The sequence below is a fragment of the Penaeus chinensis genome, chromosome 8 (genome assembly GCF_019202785.1).
Source record: "Penaeus chinensis breed Huanghai No. 1 chromosome 8, ASM1920278v2, whole genome shotgun sequence".
Taxonomy (NCBI): Eukaryota; Metazoa; Arthropoda; class Malacostraca; order Decapoda; family Penaeidae; genus Penaeus; species Penaeus chinensis.
In genome coordinates, this window is record NC_061826.1 from 25325353 (window position 1) to 25350019 (window position 24667).

The 24667-nt window shown below is 37.7% G+C and overlaps 1 protein-coding gene across 3 annotated transcripts in view; it reads left to right on the forward strand.

Annotated features, from left to right (window-relative positions):
• Nucleotides 1-24667, forward strand: part of LOC125028310 (GATA-binding factor C-like) — a 150317-nt gene that overhangs the window by 60163 nt on the left and 65487 nt on the right. For all 3 annotated transcript variants that reach the window (XM_047617759.1, XM_047617761.1, XM_047617760.1), the window contains exon 4: nucleotides 5695-5840. In XM_047617759.1, the coding sequence (XP_047473715.1) occupies nucleotides 5695-5840 (146 nt within the window). The remainder of the gene's footprint in view (nucleotides 1-5694; nucleotides 5841-24667) is intronic.

Below are 24667 nucleotides of genomic sequence, written 5' to 3' on the forward strand. Positions count from 1 at the left end.
CCTCACACCAGTTCGTCACATGCGGCACATGTTCATCCGTCTGCATGAAGAATCATTCAGGCCGTGTTCACCCACTAACCAACTTGTTTATATCCGTCTCTCCGCACGCATTCCTCATACTTGAACTACCGCGCAGTCCTCACAAGTCACACTGCACATAGTACTCACACGTCACCCAACGCAAGTTTAATCCTCGCGTTGGTGCCCTAACCACAACAAAAGTTTGGCATCAGTGACGTTAAGTTGTTTTCATTCTAATGACGGTGACGCATGCCTGGCACCGCAGAGAAAGTTGGAGATGCCGCTCGTTCTGGACATTCTCATACAGCTGACATTTCCTGCACGGACGAAAGTTAGATATTCGTCCTATATATTCACTTAAACGGAAATATGGAAGATAATAGTCGAAAATAGTATCATAATTCATTATTCAAGAAACGTCCGATTTTTAGCATATATTATGACAGTCTCTGTACGTAATCTATGTTTTGTTGTTGTTGTTTTCATTATTCATTGTTACTTAAAAATAATATTCGTAATGCTAACACACGATTTTGAGATGTAGAATCCTTGCAAATGTTGGCAACGGCGCTGATCTCGCATACCTTTTAATCCTTGGGAGTTGCTCCTGTTTCACTTCTTACTTAAGAGGCATTCCCAATCGTTTTATCTATCACTTTATTTAAGGTCTTTGTGTGCATCTGTGTGTATGGTTTTACACGCACATACACACGTGTGTGTGTGTGTGTGTGTGTGTGTGTGTGTGTATGTGTGTTTGTGTGTGTGTGTGTGTGTGTGTGTGTATTTGTGTGTGTAGATAGGGAGATAAATAAATACATGTATATATACATATATATATATATATAAATATATACATGCATGCATACATACATACATATATATATGTGTATGTATATCTGTGTATATATACATATACATTTATATACATATACATACAAACACATATACATATGTATATATACACATATATGCACTGTATATATGAATGTATGTGTGTGAGTGACAAACAATCAAACACACACAAGCACACAACACACTGTATATATGCCTTTGTGTGTGTGTGTGTGTGTGTGTGTGTGTGTGTGTAACCTGCAAAGACTACATGGAGTGTTTATCTCTCAGGTAGGACTGGCAATAGAAACTGACTCTGCTACTGGGAGAGTGACGATAGTGGTGATAATGACGTAGGAGAGAATAATTCCAGAGCCAGAAGAATAACTGGCGCCACTGCTCAATGAAGAAAATTTCTTAAGATTGATTAAGCGTTTTGATAATTTACCGAATGTTCAGATCGACATGAAGAGAAGTCTACGATTGTGAGGACAGAGAGAGATGTGATGAAGATGGTTGGCATCGCAATATGTGGTACATATTTCATAAGTGTGCTCTATGCCTAGCACCGATAATAGGCCACCGAAGAAGCATTAGGTAGCCACTGATTATATGAAGTATATCGATTTCTTTAATTTCATAGGTAGTGGATAGCTTGTGTTTATACTTCTCGACCTGGGAAGAGAATAATGCCATAAATTGGAAACTCTTTATACTAATATACTTTCATATTACCTAATTACGACAGTGCTCATCAGCTTTCTCATAACGTAAGCAGGTAACACATTAGCAGGCATGACGTGCACTGACAAATAACAAGGATGAAGAAAGCCTAGCACTTCCACACTGTATTCATACTTATTTGCCCTAATGGTTTGCACATGAACACTCAAGTTCACGTCATTTGTTGCCATTGTACAATTTATCAAAACAACATACAGTTCAAATTCTCTTTTTCAACTCGTTTTGGAAAATGGCCAGACATCACTTTCCTGTCGATGACTGAGGAGACAACTGACGTCATTGGAGTTATCATGCTGATAGGATCTTGATGAACAAAATTTCTCTCTGTTAACTTGAAGAGAACATCATCATCCAAGCTGATACGGCCGTCGCAATCGCACTGGAATTTATCTCTGTAATGGGAAGGCCGGGAATAAGAGTTGGCCTTTTGAACTTCCTTTTATTGGTTGCATTTGTTTTGTGTTTGTGTATAATCTTCGAGGTCTGGTGTCTTCTTTCAACTGCGAATGAAAATCTAGAAGAAAGGAGAACAACTATTCTAGAATCGAAAGATATTAACCCATTCGAAGCTTCGAATGTTTCGGTTCATTTGTTATTTAATTCAGAGACAGAATGGGCGGAGACTCGACCCGCGAAGCATTAATCAAACCTTTGATCACCCATAGAAAGTCGTCTTAGAGAAAGGTCTCGTATAACCCTACTAATTGGTTGAGATGGTGAAATATAGTTACCGCTGACTACCAGGAATTACTCCAGTGTTATTAATCTATCATGTTAATAGCGATGACATAAGTTATAAGCAAAACACAGCCTTTCCTTTATTCTAATCTAATGACATATATTCCCTTTCTGGAAATGTATCTGATCCTTCATACAACTCACTGTTCGGACATGATTCTGATGCGCCTGATGTTCGATCATTATTACCATCATACACTATTCAAGACCGCATCGCAATGGTTTTTTGTTTGTTTTCTACGAATATCTGTGTAAATGAAGCCCAAGGAAGGAAAAAAAATCCTGCAGCAAGTGAGACGAAACGCGGTCGAGGCTTCGAAGGTGAGGCGAGGCAGTGCGAGCTAATGATGTGTCATCAGCAAGGCGTGGGACGAGGAGGTGTAGTCTTGATGCGCAGATATGGTAATCAGACGAAAGATCTAATCTCGTCTTGTCCAGGTCATCAGAGCTAATTAGTGATCTTTACATACAGGTCTCGTAGCGGGATTGTTCGCTCGTGTTTTTCTTTTTTTTCTTCTTTTTTTTCTGATGCGTGGGTGAGAGGACATGTGTGTTCTTATACTATATGTGTAGTTTGTTTTCGGGTAGATGCATTTCATTTGCCATTTTTTCTACACAATCTAAACTTAAGTATATGGTTATTTTTCGGAGGTAGGCGACGATTTTAATAATATCGGTTTATTCTCCGCACCCGAGTAGCTAATTGCACGCGCGCATACACTCACACACACACACGCACACATACACGCACACGCGCGCGGCCACACAAACACATACACACAAATACAAGTATATATATATACAAATACATAAATTTATACACACATACATATCCTCAAGTTTGCGTATGTCTTCTCTCTCTTATATATATACACATATATGTGTGTGTGTTTCCATGTGTATAATATACATGTGTGTGTGTGTGTGTATAATATACATATATGTATGTATATATATGTATACATATATGTGTGTGTGCGCGCGCGCGTGTGTGTGTAAACATAAAAATTCCTCGTATTGCCGCCCCCCATTATGTCCAGTTGTCCACCGGCGGCGGTCGTAGCACCCCCCCCCCCCCTCCGCCTCTCACCGCACCCGAAACATGATAACAACCAAGTCAATAATTGGATAATATGCTAAGTGTCCTCGTTTAATTGTGATTAGTTTAAAGTTTCGACACTCGATCCCCCTTCGACTTGTGGTTTGACGATCACCGACCTCCTCTCTCTTTCTTTCTCTCTCTCTCTCTCTCTCTCTCTCTCTATATATATATATATATATGTGTGTGTGTGTGTGTGTGTGTGTGTGTGTCTATGTGTGTAATATATATTTATTTATCTATTAATCTATTTATTTATGTGTGTGTTTATTTGTGTACACCGCTTATCTCTCTCTCTCTCTCTCTCTCTCTCTCTCTCTCTCTCTCTCTCTCTCTCTCTCTCTCTCTCTCTCTCGCTCTCGCTCTCTGTCTGTACATATATATATATATATAAATACATATATATATATGTATATATACGTATATATATACACATACGTATATATATATATATATATATATATATATATATATATATATATACTTTTTGTGTGTATGTGTGCGTACATAATATATATTGATTTATATGTTTATTATTTATGTATGTGTGTCTTTCCGTTTGTGTACACCACATTCTCTCTCTCTCTCTCTCTTTCTCTCTCTCTCCCTCTCTCTCTCACTCTCCCCCTCTCTCTCTCTCTCTCTCTCTCTCTCTCTCTCTCTCTCTCTCTTTCTTTCCCTGTGCCATCCCCTGCTCTTTATTTCACTTTCCCCCTTTTTTTTACGATAAAATCGATTTTACCCGCTCCGGGTTTTTAGGCCTACAATCGGAGGACAATTCGAATTTAAACTATCGATTATCATCTCGATTGGAAAACAAAGATTTTCAAGGCTGCATGGAGAATGGGCCTACATATTTATTTTTTACAGACCATCATTTGAGTTTAAAATTTCCTGTAATCACTCATTGGGCCTAATATGTTTTATTGGTTTATAATTTATTAATAGACGGGAATTTTGGGGCAACTGAACAGTATATCTCAAATTCAGATATATTTTCTTTAGTGTTATTCATAGACAAATAACTGTTAATTTTGTGAATAGATACTTAGATAATGCAGTTCATTCCTCGAATCAAGCGACAGTGAAGTGATAGCCAAAAAAAAAAAGAAAAAAAAAAAAGGATTCTTTTACATATGTTCTGTACAATGTATTCTCACTGCCGCTTTGCCACAATAGAAATGTTAACGGAAGCTTTAATATGGTGTCCGTTATAATGGGTTGATGTGTTTGCTCGCGCCTCCGTGTCTGCGCGTGATTTGACCATGACCATACTTAGTTTTACTTTCCCTAGTATATCCATGCAAACCTTTTTTCCTGCAGAATACCAATTTGAGATTTTTTTTTATATATATAATGATCCTCTGTTGGCACCTTAGTAGAATCCTTACGATGAACCTTTACTTCTTATATCGTTTTCGAGTATTTTTTTATTACAAAATCCCAATCTTATGATTCAAACGATATGCCATACTCATTCCCACTGATCCGCAGCTTCTCGCTGTATCACCCTTGCCTGAATAACTAATTTCCAAACTCACTGTTTCTCCCTCCAAGATCCAGGGGGAGGGGGAGCGAGGATTATGTAAATGAGCTTTGTCTCATGTGGCTGGTATAGGCTTAGTTTGATCTCAGTCAAGATCAGAAACTCGGTAGTGTGTGAATTGCATGCGCTTCGTAAGTTTGATCTCGAGAGCTTCCAGTGGGGAAAAATCCACACCAAATAGCAAAATGATTCTCGGTTATTGCGTTCGTTCGTATAACTACAGAAGGAACTGTTCCATCCCTAACCCAATGGAAGGAAACGTGTATATATATATATACAGGATTCAAGCATGGAACACATTACGCTTGTACATTTTTTCTTTATTTTTTTTTCTCTCTCTCATTCGAGCTTTCTTGACTTGTGGAAATATACTATATGAATTTTCCCTGGCTGCACAAAGCTTCCTCTGACCCTACCTTTCTGTCCTGCCTAATTAAACTTCCTCTCGCCACCTGTCCTCCCCTGAATGATTAGCCTCATTTCCTTTAGCATTACTGCCCTTAATAATTCGTAGTGAAGTTTGTATTACCCTCTAGCTTATTTCCGATGATCAGAAGTCTAAATGATTCATTGTATTGTATACATACTGAAAAAAAAAAAAAATTATTTCTACGTACTTCTTTGTTAAATGTAAGCTAGAGACTATTTAATTAAATGAATTCCTTTCTGGGGTACTCCTCTAAAAGAAACCATCCTTCTTGCAATGTGTCCACAGAGGGGCGCGAGTGCGTGAACTGCGGCGCCACGTCCACTCCGCTATGGCGGCGCGACGGCAACGGCCACTACCTGTGCAACGCCTGCGGCCTCTACTACAAGATGAACGGCCAGAACCGGCCGCTCATCAAGCCCAAGCAGCGCATGGTAAGTCTGTTTGTTTCCGACCCCCCGTCTCTCTCTCTCTCTCTCTCTCTCTCTCTCTCTCTCTCTCTCTCTCTCTCTCTCTCTCTCTCTCTCTCTCTCTCTCTCTCTCTTTTCCTCTTTATTTCCCTTAGATATGCCACGGCAATTATACATATATCACAACCGCAGAGCATCTAGATAAGGGGTTCCTAAAGTTGCCCTCAGGGGGACTACGGGGTACTTTCTAGGGGTCCATGAGCATTGTGAAAATTGTAACATCGAATTAAACTGAATTTTATCTCGCCTATAGTATCTGCTTATAATTATCTCTTATAATTATAACTTAAAATTATCACATATCAACAATATGGAATCTTTTCATAAAGTGTTCTTCTATAGCTACTGACACCATTACACTATTTATAACTAGTAATAACTGAATCTGAATCCCTGAATCATGGAGATTATATTGGTCGGGGGCCACAGAAAGAAAAACTTAGGAACCACTGATCGAGTGCTCTTCAAAAGGCGGTAGTATTAATTCCGGCTCAAATACAGCGCCGTAAGTAAGAGAATAATCAAAGCACCTTGCATCACCGGGAGTACCACCGCATCCAATGACTAACACGGTCCCAAGTGCGAAGACAACGAGGACCGAGCGCAAAATTACGCGTCCATTAGTATATTATCAAAGACGCAGGCAATAACAATGGCAGAAAGACTTCACTATTAATGCGGCGATCTGCCATTAACAGGCCTGGCACAAATATTTACCCATGCAACATGCACAAGTATAATCGCAAAAACAAAAACAGCCCAAAGGAGCAACTCCGCGGCAAATACTAGCATAACCATTAGCATGTCAGCACAGCGACAACACACTGAGGGTTGCATGACTAAGATCAATACCCCGTGATGATGGGATGTGTGAGCCGCGCCAGGCCAAGTAACACTTCCAAGATTTCTTGCATACGCTTCATTCGTGCTTTCTCGTTGCATCAATGTAGTGTGCAAGAGCTCATTTTATGTGGTACATACACTAATGACACAAGCTTGTTTTTTTCGGGAGGGGGGGAGGGGGTGTTGTTATTACTCAGTGAGAATGGAGACTTCGTTTCCATTTTTTTCTCTTTCATGAAAACGTTAAGGCCTTACTTTGCAATCCTTCACCTCTCTTTTATGTATTCAAATACCCTCAACAACGTGGATAGTTACTAATAATGATTAATGTGTTTCCAGCATTTTACCAACATATGATAAATTTATCCCCAGATAGTATTAATTTCTCTAGATACATTGAAGTTATCCCCATACATCTTGAAAAGATTTATCAGATGCTGCATCTCGTTATATTAACTTAATTGTTTAATAGGTTTTCTTTTTAGATGCTACAACTCGATCTATTAACATACTCGTTATATACGTTTTTTTGTTTGTCTGTTTTTTTTTGTTTCGGGGATGAAAAAATATAGGTGTGCTTCCTTTAAAAAAAGTGTGAACATCAACATAGGCGCGTATCTCCTTATACTTACAGTGTCTTATCGCGAAAGCAAAATGATGAACGATGGGATTCAATGGTATATCATATCAGCGAAGGGATGATCACTCACAATTATTCCCGATCACCCTGACATAAAAGAAATACTGGCAACCGAACAGTGCCTGTATAACTTTAAATGCAAACATTTACGATTATTATTTTCTTGATATTCTGTCGTATGTATTGATTTTTTTTTTTTTTTTTTTTGGGGGGGGGGGAGTGGTGGCTCTTATCTTTCTCTTCACCTGTGTCTCCTTTGTGCGCTCTTATCTGAAATTCTCATGTTCCTATTATTCGTTTTTTTCTATTGTTTCTTCCTGTTTTCATCTTCATATTCTTTCATTCCTTCATCTTGCAGGCTTCCCTTGTCTACATACTCCTCTAATCTTCTTTGACCCTATCTCTCTCTGCAATTGCTCCTTTTGTCTGTCTGTAATAATTCATCTTATTTCTCTTCTTCCTTCTTAGAAAAAAAATCTTTACAATCTTTTTCAGTTCTGTCTCGTCCTATTCACTTTCCTCTTTCCTTCTTCTGCTTCTGTTTCGTGTACATTTCTGCCACTGACATTCTCTTGAGCCTTCTGTCTTCATTTTTTCTTTGTCTCCTCACTTCTCACTTCTCTCCCTCTCTCTCTCTCTCTCTCTCTCTCTCTCTCTCTCTCTCTCTCTCTCTCTCTCTCTCTCTCTCTCTCTCTCTCTCTCTTTCTCCCCCCCCCCCCTCTCTCTCTCTCTCTCTCTCTCTCTCTCTCTCTCTCCCTCTCTCTCTCTCCCCTCTCTCTCTCTCTCTCTCTCTCTCTCTCTCTCTCTCTCTCTCTCTCTCTCTCTCTCCCCTCTCTCTCTCTCTCTCTCTCATTCTCTCTCTATCTCTCTCTCTCTCTCTCTCTCCCTCTCTCCCTTTCTCTCTCTTTCTCTCTCTCTCTCCCTCTCTCTCCTCTCATCCTTCTGGCAAGCACGACGCTGCCAAGGGGGACGAAAGCCACCAATCAATTCGAGATATTCTGTGCCACTTCAATCCGGCATTTTATCAGCCAGTCCAATCGCTTTGCCTCGCTTTGCCTCGAGACCTCCGCGTCCCCTCACTCTTTCCCTGCTGGTTTCTCCTTTATTTGTGTTTTTTCTCTCTTTTCTTTCCTATTTCCCCTCTCCATTGTGTCTTGATTGATATCCTATCCTTCGGTTTGTTTATGTGCTTATTAAAACGGAATACTTTGCTGTTATTTCTTGATCTTTCACTTCTCATTTCTTTGCTGTCTCTCCCTCCCGGTCCTCTACCTTTCCGTCTTGCTGTCTTAAACCGGAAGGTCTCTTTCAACTATCCTATTTCATTTCTGTACATCTTTCACAGATAAAGCATCATACACGATCTAGCTAAAAACTCATCACTTAGTCTGTAGCCGAAAAATATATTCATACAGATTCTAATAACAAAAATAATTGCTCATCCTGTAACATCACAACTGATTCCCCTGCTATCATGTTATTCCCTATAAACCATATCTATCCAAACTTTTGTTCTACAAGTGCACTCACCGCTTTGTTTCAAACCGTCATTGCAAGCGCTTCAAAGCCCTCCCCTCTCCGCCCCGCCCCCCTTTACTGCACCAGAGTCCGGTTATATTCTCTGTAAACATAGAATATTCACTTATTGATGATCTGCCATGATATTCGCAGCAGATTGAAATTCATCGCGATGTGACAAGGTTCGAAAACAATTTTAGATAGCCTGTGTGTTCTCCCTCTTGTTTGCATAAATGGTTATAGTAGTTGATTTCCACATCCCATAGCCCTTCCTTCGTACTATTCCTGCGTCGCTTTATTGACGATAATGATATTCCAATAGTAAGGAAAAGAATATGACCGTATACGACCTCACGTGACACGGCCTTTGTGACAGGCCTCGTTAATAATTCATGTAAACAATTCACACCGCCACATGGGAGCCTTTGGGAATACGAGCTGGGGGGTCACGAAACGGAGCTACACAATTTTTACCTTTACACCCAGCGTGCATTGTGCTTATTGTTGCGTGTTCGATGCCCAGGGAGAAGATTCATATAGGAGGACCTCTATTTGACTTTTTTACCTACCTAATTGGCGTTGCGTGCTGATGTTACATATATTGTCAGTCTCACAAATCGTGAATTGTGTCATAGCTGAGCAAAACATTGCCGGTGACGGTGAATTATGAAATTTCGGGTGTAATTTTACCAACGGAACGAAAAGAGCATAGAAAAAAATTAAAGAAAGGGCATTTTCCCTTTAGTTTGTCACTACATTTGCTTTCCTTAAAATAACTTTTTCGTTTGGTGATTGAACAAGAAAGAAACCAAGATGAACTTTCTGTTTTTTTCCTCGTGTTTATCTAACGAGACTTACAAAATAGAAAGAACAGACACATGCAAATGTTCCGACAAAAAAAAAAAAGAAATATAAAGGAAATTACTGCACATTTTCTTTACATTTAGTGCTTATACTTCGGAACAATTTCAACAAAACACTAAAACACTATAATATGAAGGAAACACAATTGGACTGGCGCTATATCGTGTAGAACAGAGAGAGAAATATAAATTGACTGAACACAAGCACAGTCAGGAAAGAATTAGGTTTTAATATCTACAGCACTGCCTTTTCAAACTGGTTTAATGCACAAGGAAACAAGGTCTCGAAAATATGAAAACAACTTCAGAAAAGAAAACGCACATCCGAACGGCTATTACACAAATCAACCCGTCGACAGGACATGGCAAAAGTAAACAGCGAACCCCAACTTTGCTCCTCCCGTCTATCGATTACTCTTGCCTTGTGGTGCCTCCGTGTAAATGGACCGCATGCGACCATATGCCACAGGCGCCAACGTTTGTCCATTTCTATATATTTGAGAGAACGAGAGAGAGAGAGAGAGAGAGAGAGAGAGAGAGAGAGAGAGAGAGAGAGAGAGAGAGAGAGAGAGAGAGAGAGAAGAGTAAAGAAAGCAATCAGGTTGGTACGTATTTAGATAGAATGGTATTTGTAAACACTACGAATTCGTATACAAATGCCAAAGATGATTTTTACGACTTTTGACCTGGTATTTCAGAAGTCTCAAAGACAAGTTTCTTATCCACCAAGAATGAAACAAGAACACGAAGGAAAACTAAAGGAAGTATATGTTTATGTGTGTATGTAGGCACGTTGAGACTCCTTTTAGAACTTCGTATATAATTTGTTACCTGTTTTAAATAACGGGGATATGGGGAAAAGTGATCGAAATGTCGTATTTCGGTACCTTTAGTGTCCTCTAAATTTGTAAAAGCAAGATGAAAATGACAAGAGAAAAGGAGAGAGAGAGAGAAAAAAAAAAGAAAACATAAGAAAAAAATATCTGAAAGTGTGTGTGGATGTGTGTGTGTGTGTGTGTGTGTTTGCGTGTGTGTGTGTGTGTGTGTGTGAGTGTGCACGCGCACTTGTGCATGTGTGTGTGTGTGTGTGTGTGTGTGATCATACGACTTAATCTTACTCGTCATAAATTTGGAATCGCCCATTTCATTGATGATGCAAGGTTTATAATTTAACAAATACTTCTGATCACCTCCCCGTATACTTTAGAAAATATGAGAATTTGAAAAATGGACATAACACAAAATTATTTGACTGGGACAGCAATGGCATCAGAAGAGTCAGAATGAAAATGACGAACGATAAATCTTAATAAGAGTTGATGATATGCCATACATTGAGTTTGTGCATTTGTTGTAGTTTAAGTTTTCCTTTCTCCTTATTAATGCAACAGGTTTTGAACAGGTGGCAAGAACATGTATATGGAATAACTGTGGCACAAGGGACGCGGGAGCTCGAGTACACTTGTAACGGCAGAAAATCCATAGTCAAGCGAAGCCAGCAGAAGGTGGCAGACCTTTTCGCTTCTTCTCATTCGCTTTCACTGTCCTTCGATGTTACGTTGAAATACATTTATCATTTCATAAATTTAACATGGATGGTTTGTTCACGTTTCGAGATCTGAACTGAGCTCTAGGTAAGAGTCTTCAACAGCCTTTTTTTCGCTTTTTCTTTTCCCTTTCCTTAGCGTGATTGATTATTCCCCCACATCAAACATCCAGTTGCTTAAAGGTGGCCTCCTTTACGCCTTCATCTGGTTCTGGAAGTATGTTAAATGAGTCAAGTTCATGTGGTGGCGTTATCGTGTTGCTGCTTTTTTCGTTGATATACACTTAATTGTCGCAAGTAATAAGCTCCATAATGGTTAGATGTGTTAGTATATTAGATATATCTTCCTTTTTGGTGCGTACGATATTTAAAAAAAAACAGCCTTTTCACATCTTGAGTTAACAGTCAAACTACCCAGTTATGATACCTTCTCCCGGAAATTGGATCTTAATTACAGAAAAACTCCACAGCACACTCCACAGCGTGTTCACCAATCCTCTTATTATACTACAAGCCAGAGTATTATTTCTCCCCTTTAAAACAATAGTTCTTAAGAATTCTCATTCATCTTGCAGACAATGCAGCGATTCTAAAATCGCGAACTGTGAGTCATAATGAGAACACGCTGACAGCTCACGAGACGGAAGCAATCCAGTGTCTAAAATAGCAAGCAAGGAAATGTCTGTCTAATAGTGTCATTCACTACATGTGCAGGTAAACGTAGTGAGGATTCTGCATTGCCTGTATGTCTTGAAAGGATACAAGAACAAAAGAAAGACATAGGAGGAAAGATAAAAAATAGAAACAATGAGAAAGAAGGCTAGGGTGCAGAGCAAAGAAATAAAGACAGAAAAACGGTATTAAAGAGAAAGAGCCAGGCCATCGTCTACTGCACTCGGCCTCGACGCACGGGACCACAGCGCGTCGCAACCCTGACTCAAGTTGGATATGAAGATTCCCCAACAGCAAAGATCTCATAAGAGATAAGATTAAATGACCTATAATTCTGGCCTGCCACACTAACTCACGAATGGCCAACACTCGAGCATAAAGTCATGTAGTCATCTTATCTCCAGAATCTTATAAAGAAGAAATTACCGTGAGTCAAGATGGTGTTTTGGCCCTAATCTACTGGTGACAAAATCTAGCTCCTCACGAGCCTCGCCACTCGATGAGTGATAAAAGGCAAAATGAAGACGAAGAAGAGAGATAAGCAGTGTGATTTGCCTCCATTACGAACACAAGGCACTCGTAAGAATCGTTTATATGAATTAATTTGAATATCCGAGACTTCTGTGAAAAAATTCTTATGAAGCTTTCTTTCGGATTCCTCCTACGAGGCGATTCGAGTCAAACTTTTAGCCCGGAAATATCTCCTTTTCCACTCTCAAAGACCCAGAAATCCATTTGGAGGAAGAGAGAGAAAAAAAGATAAGGAAATACTATGGGTCTCCAAAAAGTGAGGGCTCCACGTAACGTCTCTAATACCGAGCCTCAAGTAGGTCCATCAGTGCGTGGCTGTCTTTGTTCGGATCCCTTCAGATCACTAGCATTCGGTGGTATTATTCTTTCTAAAAATCATGAATTATTATTATTGAACATTTAAGATACAGGTAGGCTCCCGTAAACAATCAGCAAAAATGTATTTAATTTCATGTGCACCAATCTAGTTTCTAAAAGAAAGATAAACCGGTCTGAATTATACAAAATCAAGTAACTAAGCGTAGGATTCGGAGGCAGACAACCAATATCGACATGTCCATTTAACTCTGCTCAACTACTGCACTGGGAGACATAACCCCGAGTCATTAAGGTCCATTCTGTCGTCCATTGCAGCGGCTCCGTAGACCTTACGAGCCGTCACAAAGTTAATGTTACTCTGACAAACAGTTTGGTTGTGTGAATGCGCTCGTTTCCCGGCAACCGTATCTGATGGGAGCCATAATAGATTGCAGATATGACGTCAACAAGCTCCGCCCACAGAGGATATCTCTCCACCAATCAGATGGCTAGATAGCACCAGATAGCAACCAATCCGATGGCAGATAGCGGCAGATAGCGACCAATCAGATGGCAAGATAGAGCCTGATGGGTTGAGATAAGGGGCTGGAATATAAAGTCTGGAATTAGGGTGGGGAAAATATTCATGTTCCAAGAAATTTTGCCATTTAGGAATATTAAAGAAAATTGGACACTTTAATGCTAATGAGACAAACATCAAAGAGAATTTCTAGAGTTCCAGGCTTAGGCTGACTCTTTTATACTTTAAAGGCAAAGGGGATTTTACGATAGCTAGATTTTATTTCTGCTGAAGTTGTGTACAGGGCGTAGATGCAAAGATATTTAATGAAGAATGGAAAATACATCAAGTATTCATATGCACATTTTACATGCATCTTCAAGATATTGGGTACACTACATCTAAACGCAGAAATCACGACAAGAACCTGGAAAGATGTGTCTGGCAACCCTGCCGCGCCGCCAACCGGTTTGTCCCTCGGGAGCAGAGGGGAGTGGGCAGTGTTACCAACGGCAGCCAAAAACTACATCCGTCTGCCGATCAATACAGCAGGGGTTAATATCGCTTTTTTTTTTTTTTTTTTTTTTTTTCTTTACCTCAGATTTGCTAATGGAACGTGCAGACTACGCTGTTTCTCTAATACTTAAGGCGGGTAATTGACTCGACACAGATGCGTTTAACAAGGAGTGTTTGCGGGAGGAAAACAAGGACTGGAAGTCAGTTGCACTGGATGTGAAGCGCGGAACTGGAGCAGCCGATTTTTTCCACAATTTTCTTTACCTTTTTCTACCTTCAATATATTCTTCTCTCGTTCTTATCAGTTGATGATTAAATTCACTGCATCATATTTTTTTTCATCATTTTGGAAAATTCTTCGTGTATCATTATCAGTGACACTGCCGGTTTGTTCCTCTTCCTTGTTTGTTGTGTTCATAATAATGATGAGTACTTCATTCATTACCCTCCCTTAAATACCACCGATTTTATCAAATTTATCCTATAAGCAAGAGAAAAATGTAATTAAAGCCCAAGGAAATTATTTCTTGCAGTTTAACTTCCTCCTTCTTACATCAAGGTTTACATTTTTTGAAGTTTTGTTTATCAAGAAGTTATCAGACTGAAAGAGTGCGAGTTAGTGCACAGTACCCAAACACCTGTTGAAAACTAAGTCTGTGACTCCTGAATGTCGGAAGATCGGAAGAAGTAAACCAGTGAAAAAATAACTTGTTGTAAGCCTATCGCCGTCCATTATCAGTAAGTTAAATAAAAAAAGAGAGAAGAGGAAAGCATGTGTATATATATATATTTATTTTTATTTTTTTGGTAATATATTTTCTGAAGACCGAATTCAAAAGATTCCCTGCGATTTTTTTCACACAAGCTTTCTTTTTCTCTCTATCTCTCACAAACACACACACACAATATATATATATATATATATATATATATAATATATTCATATATATATCCATATATATATACATATATATAAATATATATACATATATAAATATATATATTTTCATATATATATATTTGCATTTATTCATACATATATATACATATGCATATATATATATATATATATTCCTATATAAACATATATATGCACATATATATATATATATATATATATATGTATGTATGTATATATACATAAATATAGATATGCATATATATATACATATATATGTATATGGGTGTATTTATAACATATATGTATATATATGTACACACACACACATATATACACATGTACACATATACATATATATATGTGTGTGTGTGTGTGTGTGTGAATGTGTGTTTATAAATATAAATATATATATATATATATATATACATACATACATATATATATGAATATATATATGTGTATATATGAATATATATATACTTATATATAGTTATACATCATATATACATATATATACTTATATTATATATATATATTTATATACAGTTATACATCATATATATATATATATATATTCATACATATATATGTGTGTGTGTTAATATGTATACGTATAAATATGTATATATGTGTATATATAATTTATATATATGTATACATGAATGTATATGTATATATATATATATATATATATATGCACACACACATATATGTACATAAATGTGCATGTGTGTATGTATATATACATTTATATCTATCGATATATATATATGTGTGTGTGTGTGCGCGCGTGTGTACATATACATATTATATATGATAGATACATATATCTATATCTGTCTATCTATATATCAATCTATATATATGTGTATATATGTATATATACAGTATATATATATCGTGTGTGTATATATATATATATGTAACTGTATGTATGTATGTATATTTTTTTCTATGTAAAAGAGAATCAAGTGTACTTGTTAAAGTTCTAATTATTAAGCATAGTAGTATCATCTCATTTGAGGATGTTCAATTATTTCACCACAAAAGATCCCGATTCCCCCTCCATGTGCAAGTATTAGACCAATGTCACTGTAGTGTTCATTACAGCCAGCCATAAGGTTCGAAACTCCCATATTCCATCAAGAATCAACACCCGTAAGGTTACCTCAGCTCGCCTCTTTACATGAATCCACCCAGCCCCCACCAAACTCTCCCCACGACCCCTCCCTCCTCCTCAGCACTCTCTAAACACTCCAGGCTGAGTGGCTTGTTCGAGGGCTGGAGTGAGGGATGCTGGAGTGCACTCGAAGGCCACAAGATGCACAGATAATAGAGACTAAAGTTACCAGCTCCTCTCAGTGGGTGGCAAGGAACTGGCTTCTGATTAGGGCTAGGGGGGGGGGGGGGGACTAATCAAATGGGAAACAACATTGGCAGGTTTGAGGTTGATTTGATATTTATTGAGGTTTGATACTGGTTAGTATCAGTGATATCGAAGACATTGTTATCATTACAAGCAGCAGTATTATCATTAGTATTTTCATTATCAATTCCTAAATATCACTAATTATGATTCTTGTAGATAATTACTATTATCATAATAATGATGATAATAATTTTAATAATGATAACTATTATCATTACCTTTATTATTAATATAACCATTATTGTTGTTTTATAATTGTTGATCTTATAATGACATTAGTCATTATCATTTTTATCATTATGATTATCAATATTATTATTATTATTATTACTATCATTATCATCATAATTATTATTACCACAAGCATTTATATTTTCACCATCATTTTTTTGTCGTTGTTGTTATTGCCAGTGGATTAATATTACCATAACTTATCATCATCATCATCAGCATCACCATCATAATCATCATCACCATTGACATTATTAGTATCACCATCAATACTATTATCATTATATTATATCATAGCAACAGATATCAGAACTGTTCTTACTGGCATTATTATTGATACCACATCATCATCATTATATAATAATTATCATTATTACTGTTTTTATTGTTATTATTATTATTATCATTATTATTTTGTCATTAACATTATCATTACTAATACTATCATAATTACTATTATCACTTTTTATCGTTATCACTATCATTAGGGCCATCATTATGATTATCATCATCATATTATCATCATCATTATTATTATTGTCCTTATTGCTAGCATGATGTGTGATCGTTTTTGTTATCACTTGAAGTAGCACAATTATTATTAGGATTAGTACTGCTTTGTTAATATTATTTTTTGTAGAAGTATTTAGTATTTAATGTCAGTATTTGATATCCATTATCATTATTATCACTTTTGTTAACAGTGTTGGTAGTATTATCATTTTCATCGGCTTTACTACATTACCATTGTCAGTATTATCATCAGTATCGTTATCATTATCATCATCCTTTGTGATGATATTATCTTTTATATCATCCCTACCACCGTTACATTGCAATATAAATTTATTAGTATCGCTTTTATCTTCACTCTATCATGATCTTTACTATAACAATTGTAGTAGGTGTTACCAAAAGCTTTTTTACATTCATTATTCCAATCTTTGTCATTGATTGTTTGCCCTAATAACGGTTTCCCTTACAACTTCTATCAGGATCAGATCTCATTAATATCCTGTAATGACTGGAAGATCTTATCATAAAGGAATACAGTATTGTTCTAAATTACCCGCGGCGTTATATCTGCTATAATCAAAGTAATTATATTTGTTGATTTCTCAGAAATGGTGCCATTATTAGCTCATCTTCCTGTCACTATGAACGTTATGATAATACCAGTCCAAACAAGATTTTCCCGCCACATATTAGACACATACCCCATGACGCTAGGAAAGGTATTACGGTATACTTCGCCTTTGTCACTGATACAGGCTAGATTTCATCGGAGTAAAGCTAGCCATAAAATAAAACAAGATGCAGGTCACGATATCCCTCTGTTGAAGAACAGCTGATAAATCCACGAGAGTTATCTTTCGTGTGTCCATTCATCTATCTTTTACTGTGATGCTCGCGTAGATAGCGTTCGGCGGCGGAGAGAGGACACACTTCTATAGGCAGGCGTTCCCCTACAGAGTTCCTCACTGCGATCATTTTCTCCCTCGCTGCTGGAAACTGGAATAAGTTTTCAGTAGAAACAGTATAGATTGCAAGCTTTCAAGAGTACAGAAAGGTTTGCAGGATTGTATAATACGGAAAATGATATTCGAGTTACTCTGATTATCATCTATGCTGTCTTATTTGTACTTGACTGAACAATACCTCCAACCCTTTGCCGTGGTTAGAATTATATTTATTTTTGCTGTAAGGATTCTAGTCAACGATTTGTAAGATTTGCATGAAACTAGGAGCCCCGGAGATAAGTCAGAATTTTGGCTTTAAGTGTCATGGAAATTTGTATAGCTGTAGATAGAGAACATATGTGAGAGCATGCTCATATAGGTTGAATAAGCTGATTGATAAACACATAATTAGTTTTTCTTCATAAGTAATGCATAAACGATTTAATCATTCATGCCCGCCCACAAACACAGGTGTGTGTGTGTGTGTGTGTGTGTGTGTGTGTGTGTGTGTGTGTGGATTTAATTTACACACACACCTTGAAATGTATTATTTCGAAACTCTTCTCTCGTTTTTAATATATCTAGTTTGTGCATTGTGGGATGTTCAGCCATAGAATCAACACGGTAGTGTTTTACCATTCACGCCCACACACACACACCAAATATATGTATGTGTGTGTGTGTGCATATGTATATATGTGTATCTTATATCTATCTAGCTAGCTATATATGTATGCATGTATATGTGTGTGTGTGTGTGTGTGTGTGTGTGTGTGTGTGTGTGTGTGTGTGTGCATACACACATATATATGTATATGTTTACACACACACACACACACACACACACACACACACACATATATATATATATATATATATATACAGTTTTGTATGTTTGACTTGTGTACACGTGTGTATCTACGCATGCGTATCTTCCTTTTTTCCTTGTAAATGGTTGAATGATAAGTGTGATCATATCTCTGCATTTTATAAATGCATCTGAGCGTGTACGTCACCAAGGATGATCATTCTATGTCATTACCAAATGTCAGCATGTGATTTTCTTCCTATCCTTATCATCAAAACAGAGGTGCACTTTACGATGTACAACGATAACCACTTCTTTTGCATTTAATTTTCCCTCTGAGAATCTTCTAATTTGTAGGAGAATGTTTGATAATTATCTACAAGTTTTTTATATTCATATTATTCTGTTATCAAGTCCGTTGTTTCACGATAGTTAGATAAAGGTTTGGCAGAAAAGAAAGGGGAGGAAAAGAGCTTGATAGTTAGATACGAACATTAAGCTGACTGTCTCGGTCCATTTGTGTATCTGTATATCTATTTATCTGCCTCTCTATCTACCTATCTATCTTTCAGTCTCCGTACCTGTGAATATTATGAATCAAAAGTATTTCTCTTGGATTTCGTCAGTGTAATGTCGACCATACGCTGCACACCTGGATTCTCTAGTATTCCCACCTCTTCGGTAAAAGAGACCGAGCGTTTTTGTTATTAACGAAAGAGCCATATCATTATCCTTATATCTGATGCCTGGCAGATATCAGTAAATCAAGGTAGAACTTCAGGCAATAACACTGAGGATCGCCTTTCCTTTAAAGGCTGTGGGAAACTTCTTTTTCTTTCACAACTCCTTGAAAATGCCACTATTATTTAGAGAGGACTCTTAATATGACTTATATAATATCATACTCGCAGATGCCTTCTCACGACTGCCGTACGAGTGCCCGAACAGACAAAACACACAGGGAATGGAAAAGAGAGAGAGGAAGCACTTCAGGACATGTCAATAGGAATGTTTCTTTTGATGATAAAATTCGCGGTGGCAGTTGGTCCGTTAGCCTATCGCTGTTGTTCTCATTGTTACATTGTCCGGGGTTTTGGGTAGACGCGCTGTAGTCATAGCGAGTCACAAGGGCCTCTCTCCAGGAGTGTTTAAAGGTCTGGAAGTGAGAGTGGTATTTAACCCTTTCGAGTCCCAACCGCTATTCGCATTCGCCAGCGGACTCTGCTCGCGACCCTTTCCCCATGTTCCCTTTATTACCGGGGCTGTTTCATGGATTCTGTTTTAGTTCTCCTTTATGATGCAAGATCCCGGCGCTGCGCATTGTGCTCAACTTAGGAGACAAATGTATCAACGTGCTAATGTTCGAATACAGTGATATACACATGATACACATGTACACATGACATACGCCCCATGTGTACATACGCACTTATGAGAGACAGAAATGGAGAGAGAAGCGGTGTAGAGAAGAAAGAGGTGTACATAAAGATATACAAAAAAGATAAACGCAAGTGGAAGGACAGGCATATGTATTTGTGTACGTTTAAGAAATACGGTGTGTGTGTCTGTGTGTGTGTGTGTGTGTGTGTGTGTGTGTGTGTGTGTGTGTGGACACGCTCACGTGCACGCACGCACACACACACACACACACACATATATATATATATATATATATGAATGGCAAAACATTCCACGTTTTTGCATTTTTGTTTTTTTCTACCATATATATATATACATATATGCGTGCGTGTGTGAGTGTGAATGTTTGAAAGAGTAAGATTTCTATTGATATGTTGCGCATTAGAGTTTTCATATCATGTCTCAGATTTTAGATTACAGAGTGCGTACGTACATACGCGTGCACACACACACACACACACACACATACATACAGACACACACACACACACACATATATATACATGCTCGTGTGTGTGTGTGTGTGTATGTGTGTGTGTGTGTGTACACGCGTATGTACGTACGCGCTCTGTAATCTAAAATCTGAGACATGATATGAAAACTCTAATGCGCAACATATCAATAGAAATCTTGGTCTTTCAAACATTCAATAACAACAATAACAAAGCGCGTATATTCATCAAAGGAAGACCTAGAGCCCAGAATCGTTCACTCTTTAGATCCCCATCTCTAAACTGTAATTCAGAAAAGACTTTAGTAAATGATATCAACGTGTGATCAGGCCGGCATCAAAAGCTCACCCAGAATCATATCAGAGAGTAATCAACAGCATATCATAAAGTGCTTGAGCATAATCCACTCACCGATCCCCCCTCTCTCACTGTTTGTTTCCGGCGCCATTGAAATATGCACTGTATGTCACTTTCACGGTGTTTAAAACCGGTTACACAAGCCTCGTTTGGAGAGGCGGCAGCTGCTGTTGTGTTGAACTGCCTGGTGTTGCTGAATTGTGTTTGTGTTTTGTTGAGAGCAGACACAGCAACGGCGACGAGCCAAATTTGTTACCAACGCTGGGATCTCTTTCTCTCTCTCTTTCTCTCTTTATATATATATATGTGTATGTGTATGAGTGTTTGTGTGTGTGTGTGTATGTGTGTGTGTGTGTGTGTATGTGTGTGTGTGTGTGTGTGTGTGTGTGTGTGTGTGTGTGTCTAGCTATCAAGCTATCATCTTATCTCTCTCTCCCTCCATCTCTCTCTCCCTTCTCCTCCTTCTCTCCTTGTCTATCTATCTATCTTCCCGGTATATGTCGAATTTTAATATTTAAATAAATATATATTGTAATTATATACAATGTGATTTACGGATTTTTTTCAATGTGTCTGCAGTCTGTATACTCAGGCTGCTTGTTTAAGAGAGATTCTCGGAAGAGCTATGGCTACACTGACGCGAGGACAGGAAAGTGGGGGTAACGTTCTCAACAAAGGAGTGAGCAAAGGACTGAACTATCTACCTCTTTAGAGGACAACGCTGATACAGGATTTTATCGCGAAGGGAAGCTGTATCGGGCTGATAACATCTGAGACCTTGTTCGTTAACCAAAGGTCTTTTAAGTGATTTTTTATGAATTTACCGGGAAGCTTCACAAGGATCTCCTTTGGTAACTAATTCGCGATGATATTCATTTTGATGGACGTCTTTTGGCATGAAGGAATAACTTTTCCTTCTGCTGCTTGGTACACTGTGAGGCACATTATGACATTCACCTCTGCCTCTGTCACAATTACCTAACAGGTCATACGCTGCGCATCTGTTGCACATGTGTGCCACATTTGTACTTCCACATTTGTCTAATACAAGGCGCACACACTTTCACTCAGTGCCATCGCGGCAGCCACAACGAGCATCACACACACCGTCACAGGCACTGGCACTGTGCCTCGCCTGTGACCCTTGGTGTCCCTAAGGTCACGAGGCAGCAGAGTGAGGGCTCGCGGGGAAGGCGCGGTGACATGGGTCAACAATTAGGCGTAACACGAGACCTCTCCACTCACGCCACACGAATTACCCTACTGTTTGAGGGGTGACTTGTGAGTAATTGAGGTGACACTTGGAATTCAAGGATGCCACTCGGGTGAGGCTCCCCAGGGAGATTCCTGAGTTTGTTTACATATGGCCGAGTGAAGTAGCTTGATGTTTATATATTAGTGCAAACCAATTACTGTTCTTTCTTCTACTGATTTTAAGTGAAAGTGTGAAGTGGAAGTGTTACTGTAGATTTGAACCCGTTTAAAGTTTTTGTTGTTGGAGCAGTGCATATGATATTTTAACGTGTATCCTCCTGTTACGATATAAAAAGTCATTATGCAAATTAGTCTGCTACTGAGACATCAGTGTCCTGAATAGTGCTCTTATAAAAGTCGCTACCATATGCAATTTTTCTACCGAAACATAGTACTAAAAGACAAAGATACTTGTGCTTTCCAAAACTGTTACATAAATCTATTGGTATTTGGAATATATTAGTAAAAATCCATGAAGTGTAGGATGTTGACAAGATCCTGTATCAATCTTGATCTGCAACATGTCCATGGTGACATACAATACATCGTGTGTTCTTTACATCTGTCTCGCACATCAATACACAAGTGTTTGTATGAACATCGTCTTATTGCGTGTTGAGTGACGTGTCCACTCGAGTTGCTTTTAGTAAAAAGTTTGTCTGGAGATTTTTCTTCTATAGTTTGCCAAAAATTAAATGTGTCAGACATAAGGAATGGCAATATTGGAAGGATATTAATGCCAAAAAACAAAAGAAAATGAAGCGTGAACCCGTGTTTATAAATCGATACAGAGAGAGAAGGATTAAAGCTGAGAAAAAAAATGCAAGTATGCGGGGGAAAACAATGTTTTTATTAGACTAACAGTTCAAGGAGATTCGCTTTAAATATAAAAATATGAATTGTTCTACATAATTTCTCAAACGGTATATATGTCTATCTACCTATTCATCTATCTCTTTATCTCTCTCTCTCTATATATATATATATATATACATATATGTATATATATGTGCATATACATATGTATGTATGTATATATGTATATATATCCATATACATGTGTGTATATATATATAGGTGTGTGTGTGTGTGTGCGCGAGCATATATATTCATATGTATGTATTTATATGTGTGTGTGTAGTGTGTATATATACATGCATGCATACATACATACATACATCCATGCATACACACACACATATATATGTGTGTTTATGTGTGTGGGTGTGTATGCGCGCGCGCATGTGTCTCTGGGTGTGTAGAGTATATATACATAAATATATATACATATAAATATGTGTATTTAGGATGTGGGTGTGTGTGTGTGTGTGTGTGTGTGTGTGTGTGTGTGTGTGTGTGCATGATACACACTCACTCACACACACACACACAGAAACATATATATATATATATATATATATATATATATATACATATATATACATATATATACATATATATATGTGTGTGTGTGTGTGTGTATTTATATATACATATATATACACACATGTGTGTGTTTGTGTGTGTGTAGATACACAAATATATGTATATATATGTACATACATACTTACATATAGATACACACATATGGGTATATATGTATATATATACACATATGTATATGTGTGTATGTATATATATATATATATATATATATATATACACGTAGATATACGTATATACTTACATACATATGTATGTGTGTGTGTATATATATATATATATATATATATATATGTATGTGTGTGTGTGTGTGTGTGTGTATGTGTGTGTGTGTGTGTGCGCGAGTATGTGTGCGTGTTTGTGTGTGTGTGTGTGTGTGTGTGTGTGTGTGTGTGTGTGTGTGTGTGTGCTACTTGCCACTATGTTTCAAAATAAAAGTCTTTAACCAGTTCGTCCTCTCATTTATGATGGGATCAGAATATGGATCAGAAATATAGACTACAACTAAATTACTGAAGAGGAAATTATTAAGTGCCACGAGAGGGATGTAGAGGTTGATGCTGGGAATTAGCCTAAGAGATCGGATGAGGGAGACGTGGATCAGGGAACAGCTAAAAGTGTAAGAAATAGTTGGGAGCATCAAAAAGAAGAAATAGCAATGGACAGGTCATATATGTCGGAGACAGGACAAAAGATGGCCAAAGAAAGTAACAGACTGAGCTATAGATAACATAAAGAGGCCAACGGCCAGACCATTGATAATATGGCGTGACGAAATAACGAAATTTAGAGGCCAAGACTGGAAACAAAAACGCAAGACAGACGAAGTTGGAAAATATTGGGAAAGGCCTACGTCCTGCAGTGGATCTATTCAGGCTGATGATGATGTTGAAGATAATATATATATATATTGATAGATAGGTAGACAGATATAGATATATGTATGTATACATATATATGTGTGTGTTTGTGTGTATGTGCGTGTACGTGTGTGCATGTATATAAACACAAATTCGTGAGTGTTCATTTTCCGTTCATAATATCCCCCACCATATCTATAGGTCAATAATCCGTCAGTCGCACATTCCCGT